At 33.7% G+C, this 10499-nt stretch overlaps 1 protein-coding gene across 1 annotated transcript; it reads right to left on the bottom strand.

Moving 5' to 3' along the window:
- LOC18773202 (branched-chain-amino-acid aminotransferase 3, chloroplastic) lies at positions 3405-8816 on the bottom strand. The gene is made up of 10 exons (XM_007205199.2): positions 8415-8816; positions 8208-8293; positions 7762-7939; positions 7294-7470; positions 7069-7200; positions 6402-6500; positions 5780-5896; positions 4577-4672; positions 4191-4303; positions 3405-3789 (listed from the first exon to the last, which is right to left on the bottom strand). The coding sequence occupies exons 1-10, from the start codon at positions 8541-8543 to the stop codon at positions 3660-3662; spliced, it is 1257 nt and encodes a 418-aa protein (XP_007205261.1). The 5' UTR covers positions 8544-8816; the 3' UTR covers positions 3405-3659.

The raw sequence follows: 10499 nt of genomic DNA, 5'->3' as shown, positions 1-10499 counted from the left end.
TCCCACTGTCACTTGTATTACATCAGATCTTAGACCTTCTTGCCTGTCTTTTTGGGGTCTGATTATTATTATAATCTACAGTCTTTAATTATTAAATTATCTTTAATCTCGTGCATGAGAGGCCCAGCTTATAATCAAAGGAAACCACATAGAAAAAGAAAAAATGAACACCAAAAAAGAAAAAAATGGCTGCCTTGACCCAGTATGAAAGGGTAAAAAGTCAAAGGTAGGCTGCTTGTTGATTTTTTACAAAACTTAGATTTGTCTTTTGATTTTTTTTTTTTTTTTTAAATTGGGTTTTGTTGTCGTATGTTCTGTGGTCAGAACAAGTGTATAAAGTTTTAAAACAAAAAATGAAAGTATGTATAAAGTTCCTAACGAAGAAAGAAGAAGAAAAAAGTTGCTGGTGATAAAGTGTGGTTGAAGGAAGTACACTACTTTTAATGAAGAGAAGGAAATGGTCTTCTTGGTAGGCCAAGTAAACGGGCCTACCTCTTTCTCTCTTGTTTGTTTGAAAACCTTTTCTCTTCTCTTTTATGTGTGTGATCCAAGTCGAAGACCTATTCTTGGTGTGAAAGAGTTATTGTGACTGACAGTTTTCAAAGCAACACAGCTCAAGGCCACTTTCTTCTCGAGGCATGTTTCTAACCAAACCATTTGTATTGCACAAGTACATTTGATTGACTAGCGGAAACAAAGCTGTTCTTCATGTGAGCTAGCTTCTATAGAATGTTGATGTTGTATTAACTAAGGGTTAATCGTTTTATTAGTCCGTGAATTTAGACCCGATTTGCATTTGAGTAACTCAATTTTCAAAATGGTTCCTGTGGTCCTTTAACTTTAGTTTCGTTTGCACAACTAGTCCTACCGTTACTTCTGTCAAATTTTTCTGTTAAATGCAGGGGCAAAATCATATTTTTATATTAAAATATAAAAAAAAATCATATCTTTAAAATAACAATAAAAGAAAATACCATAAAAAATTATAAATAAATAAATTTTTTGGGGGAGTAAAAATCGGGATAGAGGGGAAAAGGGAGAGTTTAATTTTAATTTTTTTAATTTTTTTATTTTTTATTCATATTTTAATCAATTTTGATACAAAAATACCATTTGGCCCATGCATTTAACAGAAAAGTTAAAAAAATTGACGGCATGACCATTTATCTTAACGAAAGTGAAGTTAAAGGATCACGAGAACCATTTTGAAAATTGAGGTACTCAAATGTAAATCGGGTCTAAGTTTAAGGACTAATAAAACGATTAACCCTATTAATTAATTACTATTTAAAAATGATTCTGAAAACGTTAAAAGCGCTTCATAACAACAACAAAAAATTTATAATTGTGTTTAGCAAAAAAATTTAAAAGTGTTCATAAGTCATAAAACACTTTCTAAAGAAACATATGCCTGATATTATTCGAGGAAGTAGATATTTATTCAGAAGCACCTTGTTTGAAAGGGATTTTCCATTCATCGTTTTGTTGCTTTGAAATTGTTATCTGGCGTAGTCCTTTCAAGATTTTAACCAAAATTTGCTTTCAATATGCAAGTGACTGGAAATTTCCCAGCATTGGAAATTGGACTAGGAGGGAGAATTATAATGCTGCACAACGTCTGAAGTTCTGAACCATGTATTATATATACAGGAGAATGTTAATTTAGTCAGAGAACAAATTATAAAATAATCTGTTTTTCCTCGTCTATGTTGATTCTTGAAGTATTGTCTATTATAGTCCACTGAAAATAATCATATTTCTTTCCTTATAATGAAACCATGCTTGACAAGTGTAAAATAAAGAAAACAAGTGTCTTCGAAGAAGAACGAAAGCATGATGTGGAATGCTAGCAACATCTAGAAGCTTAAAATCCTTAAATTTGATAATAGGATCTAGAAACAACCTAGACTCTGGAGACCAACAGTCTTGACTACATTTATTGTAAGTTGACCCTGCAAATTTAGCCCTACATGTAGGATTTTTATAATTTTAACAAGAAAAAAATGGAATTCTGGAAGTTTAACTTTCTATTCAAGGATTTTATAATTTTAAAACAAGTATGAACATAATCCCTGCATTTAGTTTCGTGACAATGAGGTAAGTATGGATCAAGCTGTAAATTCAAACGTTTTATATTGGAATTTTTCTAAGTACAAAAATATTATGATAAAAGTTAAATTACTCTTTGTATTACCTAATCAACGACTCACGTTAATTTTTTTTTAAAAATTTTCCACTCTACTTTAAATAAGAATTAATCCACACTCTTATCAATTCATCGAAAAGAAAAAGAAAAAAAAGTATGTAATCACAAGAGAAATTATTTATTGTGTATTTCCTATTTCATTACATGAAACGACAATCCATGTGATAGTTGTGTGTGTATCTCCAATAATTTTCCTCAACAATGGTAATGACCGATTGTGACAGATGTCAAATGCTCTGTGAGTAGTTCGTGACAAAGGAGGGAAAGCATTCCCATAATTGACTGCTACAAAATCTTTCTAAGAAGAAAGCAACTGAACCTTTTTTCTATGATCATCAGCTCAACTTTTGCTTTGCTTTCCATTAAAAAGGAAGTCAGCAACGCGGTTTCTTCCTTGCTCATTGTGCTTTTTCAAGTCTATAGCTTTTTGGAGGAGGAGAAAGGAAGTGCAGAGGAATTTAAAACATAGATAAGACAAAGATGCAGATAAATTTTGAATATATTTTAACATTTACTTTTGAAAGTTCAGTGGTAATGGCGCCGCTTTCATATCAGGCTATTGGCTTTGCATACTTGATACTCCCCGAGATTGTGTTTAGGTCTTGGGGGGCTCAAATTTTCAATGCACTAGAAAGCAATTTGACTCTTTCAAAAGCGACAAATAGCTTATTGCTCTGCTCAAGTTGAAAAGAAACCGAGAGATGGTGCTTGTCAAGGACTCCCCGAAAAGTGCCATTAGTCGACGAAGTCTAATGGTATGCTGCACTAATTTAATCACGGATCATCCTTTGGTACAAAGAAATAATCTCAGTTTCTTCTTGATTTTTAGAGAATGAGAACCATGGCAGAATGGGATGTTGTTTGAATTAGAATCTGCAGTGCACTAATTTAATTATAAATAGCCGTGGGATAAGCCGATCTAAGATGATCTATTAACCTCAATTATGCGGATCACTAATTAGATTAAAAGTTAAGCAATGTGTAGATCCATTTTAAGTGCATGAAAACTTCCAACCAAAGCAGATGTTTTCGATGGTTTTAAAGTAAAGAGTGTATCTGACCCAACAGAAACATATGGATTTGAATGGTAGTGGTTGCTTTTAGGTTGAGGAAGTAGCCAATCTAAAATGGATTTTGAGTTGTGATTTATATGGTACGTTATGGAAAAATGCTCGTGGGCTTATGATATTGGCCCATATTTAAAATAGAACTAAATATTTATAATACCATTGAATCTAATAAGTAGCAAATGAGGTAGAGCATGCATATCAGAAATGTTAACTAATAAGAAATCTGAACGAAAATGCCAAATCGCAGTTCAAGAACGGACTATCTACAAACAGAGGGAAATAGTAAAACAAACAAGGTAAACAAGAAATAACCAGCAGTCTACCAAAGGATTGATAGTGATTTGCATCACCTGCAGCGGGGGTGTAAAACTCGGATTTTCACTTCAGTATGTTTTTTGCCTTACCTCAACAGTCCAATCCATCTTGTCCTGTGTGAGGCCCATCTGTAGTCTGGTAAGCACAGAGTAGAGCTTTTCCGACACAGCTCCAAACCCGCCCTCTCCATAAGACACCCTGCACAAACCAAAGATGATTATTTTTTCTTCGAATCTGGTATCCACTCAACTCGGTTGAATGCGGGAGGCCCTATGTCTATAAGCAAGAGAGCTTCACATTATGAATAAGAGACATCTATTGCGATGCAATAAATGGCATTTAGCTTGCACCATAATAGCTATATATGTGAGCCATTTTAAATTTAAAAAGGCATTTTCACCCCCTGGCAGATTGTTTTCTCCCCCCGCAAACAAGGAAAGGCCGAAGAAGACAACTTTATTTCCCCATATTGAGGAAAAAATTTAAATACTGGAAACCTTTTCCCATCTTGTTGGAGCACAAAGAAAAACTTGCTTTCAGACTAAAAAAGAGAACAGAAAAACACTCTTCGACACATTCACTAGACATAGAAAATTTACCTTTTCCCGTGATAAGTGATGCTGCCAACAGGTGATACAACCACAGCTGTTCCCGTACAAAAGACTTCATCAGCATCTAGTAATTCATCAACTGCCACTTGCCGCTCCTCAACCTGCACATTATTAGATTGGGGTTGGGAAATGAAGTTACTCGATAACACATTTAAGCTACTGCAGAAAAAAGTTGTAATACACGCATACTGAAGAATCAATGCAAACAAACTTTTTTATTTATTTTAAAGACTAGAACAGTACACCTTTCACTATCTAGTAAACAAGAAGCAAGGACAAGGTTGATAGCGGCAGAACAACTAAGGAAACACCATCCCCCATCCCCAACCCCACAATCACATACAATTACTTTCAATAAGTAACATCAATTATACCTGGAATCCTTCGCTACGAGCAACATCAATTATACTCTTTCGAGTAATGCCAGGTAAGATAGTTCCTTTGATTTCAGGAGTAGAGATAATATTATCCTAGAACACAAGAAAAATTGACATAATTTAGTACATATATGCTTGAGAGTGAATATGACATGACAGATATATGGGGGGTTATGCTGCACGATATGTTAAGTTACAGTGAAAGAATGCAGTTGAATTTGGGGTCAAACAAGACAGATCATACAATAGTTAAACAAAATCACAAATAATTATATTAGAAGCAGTAGGCCAGGTAAGATAGTTCCTTTGATTTCAGGAGTAGAGATAATATTATCCTAGAACACAAGAAAAATTGACATAATTTAGTACATATATGCTTGAGAGTGAATATGACATGACAGATATATGGGGGGTTAGCTGCACGAGATGTTAAGTTACAGTGAAAGAATGCAGTTGAATTTGGGGTCAAACAAGACAGATCATACAATAGTTAAACAAAATCATAAATAATTATCTTAGAAGCAGTAGGCCAGTCATCGAAAGCACTAGACTCCATTTAATTTATTCCATAAATTAAACGGGTACAAGCTTCTTCAATTATATCAAACACAGAAATGACGAAATGCTAGAGCATTTGTTGTTACGTTACGGTATTGATGAAAGGTTGCAATGCTAAAAGTGGATTTCAGTGCTAAAGGTTATTCGACATGCCAAGTAGCAATAAATGGTAAATGTTAGATGTCTTTCATGCCAGCGGCAGTAGCCATGCTTTCATGTTGGTAGCATAATATTGGCAGGTCCATAAGTGCTAATGTCAGTGACAGATGTAACTAAAAGGGCATCAAAATAAGGTGCTTCAAAAGAGTGTTGGTTTGGAAAATGCTGCATTTTCTCAAGTAGTGGAATGGTGATCCCATTCCAGATCATAGCAAGTGCAGGTGGATGATTTTGGCATGCCACTCTGTGAACTCAAAATACCATGAAATCATAGAATATTGAGAAAGCATGGTTCTTCCAAAAGGATCTAGGCATTCAAATCTAGAATTAAATGGGAACAATGTAGAGAAAGACATATCACAGGATCCTATAATTCTGTACATAAGCAGTTATCATCTAAATGTCCTGCCCTTCCCACCACCAATCAATAATGATATACTGAATTTAAATAATAATAAACACGGTGAATTCCAGTCGCAATACCTTCACAACAAAAATGTTGCATGAGGAAACCTCCTCTAGATATCTTTTGTGAACACAATCAAGGTATAGAACATCAGAATAGCCTTTTGCTTTTGCAGCAGACTGAGCCTTCAGAACCTAAACATAAATGATTTGATGTTAAAAGATTAACACAACAACAGCTACATACTATAATCTAAGCTTAATAAAGTAGAACAACAAAACACCAAGACGCACTAATTTAACCACAGGAAAATGCTTAGGACAAGACTTTTTTCAATCATTGACTTTGCACAACTTAAACTTACTAAAGAAATAAATATTTGATGTTTATAAATTATAAGCCCATCAATGAAACACGGCCAGAGCCTCACATTAAAGAGAGTGTGAAACCATATTTGACCACTATGCTATAAATATCTATAAAACTAAATAAAGAAATGTTGCTTTTAGTTCTTGATGTATGAAAAAATTTTGAACCATATGCAGAGGAAAAAAAATATAAGTTTGCTGTTTCATAATTTTACACTAAGAAAGTAGAGCTAGACAATAGTTTCGGGGAGCAGAAAAGCAAGAGTTTTCCAAAAAAGAATTTGGCGAAATTCAGGTAAATAACTAAACAAGAAGAGGAACACTAGCTTACCGCAGCATAATTCCCTATAGTCTTAACACCTCCAGTGCCACCAGGAGTAGCACGATGCAATTCATGCTCAACAATCAAATTTATCGGTGCAACACCTTCCTGCCACCAGATATACAAATATAAGACATTGAATGATTGTCACCAGAAATGCACCTACACTAGCTAAAAGGAGACAAAAATATCACAAACGTGTAGAACCCAAATGCTCACAACTACATATTTATGTCTAAAAAAGGAAATCGCAATGAAACAAATCTGCACACTCAAATGACAAAAAGATAAAAGAAAAAAAGAACAAAGTGCTGCAGTATTTAGTTGAATTATACATTCAGGCACCAAAAAGGAAGATAAAACTGTGCATGTAAATTATAACATTCATGACTATGACTATGAGTCACTAAAACATTTGAAACAAGCATCAAAACTGGTAAATTAATTAAATTGCACAATTAAAATGGGCAATATTTATCGAAGTGAGAAATTCCAACATGGGTCCAAAATTGAATGGAAGCATGAGTTACTGAATTACTTAAAACTGCCTTAAGTTTAAAAACAAAGTGACCATAATAAACCTGGCATAACAAAAATAAATAGAATAAAGTTATTGAAAATAAATTTTAAAGAGAAAATTCACATTTTGTAGAAATATGGAAGTACGAAAACAAACCTTAAAATAGTTTCCAACGGGTGAAACATAAATCAGAAATGTGTACTCAGGAGCAGGTGCCAGACCAAGAACAGCACCACTTCCCATTAGCAATGGCCTGATATACAGGGAACCTTTGCCTGAAGGGGGAACCTGAAACGAGAGATTGACAACTCACTAGTAATATTACACATGCTAACAATCACAAAGAAAATATCTTACTACTGAATCATGGTTGTAAATTACCCAACGTTTATTTGCTAAAACAGTAGCCTTTACAGCTTCCACAAACTGTTCGACAGATGGTGATGGCATACACATTCGCTCTGCACCCAACCTCATCCGCAATGCATTTTCCTCAGGACGAAACAAGAGTATATTACCATCTTGTTTCCTGTAGGCTTTCATACCTTCAAATAATCCCTAAAGCGCCAAACAAAAGAAAGAGTAAACTGGGATAGACTCTTATCCAAGTAATCATATTACTTAATTCAAATATATCATTCTCAAACTTTTACTTCATTTAAACTTCATTTATCAAGGTCTCATTTATCAAGGTTTTGGGATCTAGCTCCATGATAATACCTTTCAGAACCCACATATCTCAGAATCCAATATTAGTCCAGAAAAGCACACACACACACACACACACACACACAAGCAATTCTCATGTTAAATGAAATGGAACTGGAGATAAAGACTTAAATATTGAACCTGCCCATAGTTCAAGACTCCAGCTGAGGGGCTCAATTCAATGTTCCCAAAACGCTGTAATTCACCTTTAGAAAAGTTTTCACCTTGGGCGCATTTCATGACGTACATATAATCAGTAGCAAGAAACGCAAAGCCGAGGCTGTCCCATTCTATGTCAGCTAATTCACTTGTTTCATTGCTGAACCCAACAAAGGCATGTCAATGCACAAAACCAAATCACATAACAAAACTAAGAAAACAAAAACAAAACGACAACGACAACAACAAATGGTGATCTGAAACTAGGAGAACTAATGAATAGTTTGATTAAACAAAAGAATCAAAGCAAACAATGTGTTTATAATCAATGAAATTCACAATTTCCTGAGCGTACAAGAGAAATAATGAAGATAATAATAACAACAAGAAGATTTAAAAGAAACCCAAAAAGAATGAAGAGGCTTTACACAAAAGTATTAGACAATGTGGAATATCGACGAAAGGGAGAGGGAGAGGCTGCTTGATAAGAAGCCAAAGGAAGCTGCTTTTGGAGCTGCAAAGAAACAGTGGACAGAACCCAGTTTCAAAATAAAGATAAAACATCAAATAAAAATCCAAAAAAGAAAAAAGAAGCATTCATATTTGAGATTAATGGGTGGGATGACGGGTTGTACCTTGACAGAGAGAGAAGGAGAGGAATGGGAGGTGGAGAAGGGGCGGAGGAGAGGAGTGGAAGAAGGATTGCGGGAGGGGCAAAGTGGGAAATTTGGCTGAAGACCTCCAAGGACGGCGCTGCTCTCCATCTCAAACTCAACCTCACTCCGAACACCAAAAACCCTCTCGTCTTTTTGTCTCTTTCTCTCTCGCTCTCGCAGTCTGAATATCTGAATATCAATAATATGGCAGAGAGCAGAAGAGGGGGACTTTCAATTAGATTGTGCTCGTGTTTTTTATTTTTTATTTTAGTCGTCGTTAGGCAACTAACAATGAAATAATTTTCTAATTGAAATTGGGAAATACATATAATTCACGACTCTGGTGAATTTCTGTAGTGGCCGATTCAATCTAATCCAATCGCAAACAACAATCCCATTAAACTTGCGCACGAAATGAGGAATCGTAAAATAAAAGATAAAGAAAGTTATTGTCAATTATAGCATATACACTTCACTAATATAAGCTAATTGTAAAAAAGATTCATGGTTCCATTTCAGTCAATTGTCAATTATAGTAACAGGACAAGCACGCATCTGAATATTTATGTCACTTTACGACCAAAGAAAGTGATGGCTGTCCCTGGATAGATTTCGTTTTTGCCTGCCCGTTTGCTGTTTGATTCTTCAACTTTATTTTTTGGTTTGCATCTACTGCTCTACTACTACGAACCAACCGGCTTTTTTGGGGTAAAACTGTAACACAAGAAAGTCAACTTACTATTTACAGTACTTAGAATTTTATTTTATTTTTATTTTTATTTTTTATGACTTAATATACATATTATTTATCTAGTTGGAGTCATATGTCAATGTTACTGGTGAAATAACTTTTAAAAATAATATTTCATCCAAATTCTTTATGTTAGGACGAGGGTCTAAAATATCAATGGTTTCAAAAATAACGGTAGTCTAAAAATATGGAAATTTTAATGAAAATATCGGGATATTATTGATATAAATTAAATAAAAATCACCAAAATTGTAAGAAAAACTTGAAATTTTTTCTTGAAACTTTGGAGGATGTTTATTTAGTCAATTATCTATTACTTTATCACAAAAAATTAGAAGGAACTGCATTACATGATGAGTTTAACTGATTTAAGTTGATTATATAACGAGATTAAACACACCACAATCATTTATTTCTAATAATTTACTACAATATTTTACACTTTATACATTGCATAGTAAGATACATGAGTGACTTAGTACCATATAAAATTCCTATAAGGTTCAAATTTGAGTTATTTACACTAACACCTCCTGAGGTTTTCAGCTTTTTCACAAAACTCCTTGAGGTTTTGAAAATTACAAGAACACCCCCCTGAGGTTTTAAATTGTTTTCACAAAACTCCTTTTCATTGATTTTTGATGATTTTATACAAAAAAAATTATCTAAATGACAAAGGTTGACCTTTGAGATTAGATTGCATATACTTTATTGAGGTTAATTTTGTTATTTGCATAAGTTTTATTTCAATGAAATCCTCAATTTTTGGACAAACAATCAACGAAAAGCGGTTTGTGAAAACAAACTGAAACCTCAGGGGTTGTTAGTGTAATTTTTGAGTCTTTAGGGGGGTTTTGTGAAAACACAAGAAACCTCAGGGAGTGTTAGTGTAAATAACTCTTCAAATTCTTCATTGTCTTCATCATCTCGATATTTTTGATATTATCGATATTATAGCGATATTTTGGCCAAATGTTGTTGTAGTGTGAGAGAAATTATCGATATTTATACGATATGTGTATGGATACGTTCCAAAATATCATTGACCTGAAAAAATGATAATATCCTCAACATTTCGTCAATATTATTGATATTTTAGACTATGGTTATGACTAATCACTTTATAGGTCAATGTCACTCATGTGGCAAAACAATTTTTTGTAATATTTTTTTCTTTTTAAGAAGAAGCAAAATGTGGCAAAACAAATCTTAATAATATTGTGGTTGTTTTTATATAAAATATATATATTATTGTTTGGGGAAAAAAAATACTAGTGTGGCTAAACATGTTACCAATTTCAATTCAAATCAAA

The sequence above is a fragment of the Prunus persica genome, chromosome G6, assembly GCF_000346465.2.
Source record: "Prunus persica cultivar Lovell chromosome G6, Prunus_persica_NCBIv2, whole genome shotgun sequence".
Lineage (NCBI taxonomy): Eukaryota > Viridiplantae > Streptophyta > Magnoliopsida > Rosales > Rosaceae > Prunus > Prunus persica.
Note: the sequence above shows the minus strand (reverse complement) of the source record. Positions and strands in the feature narration are given on the sequence as shown.

Bases quoted from the DNA above. Each gene is read 5' to 3' on its own strand.
- LOC18773202 (XM_007205199.2), bottom strand. From the start codon at position 8,543: ATGGAGAGCAGCGCCGTCCTTGGAGGTCTTCAGCCAAATTTCCCACTT. The intron at 8,294-8,414 runs GTACAACCCGTC...GTTTCTTTGCAG, and splicing joins CTCCTTCTCTCTCTGTCAAG to CTCCAAAAGCAGCTTCCTTT. The intron at 7,201-7,293 runs GTAATTTACAAC...CTCTCGTTTCAG, and splicing joins TTTTAGCAAATAAACGTTGG to GTTCCCCCTTCAGGCAAAGG.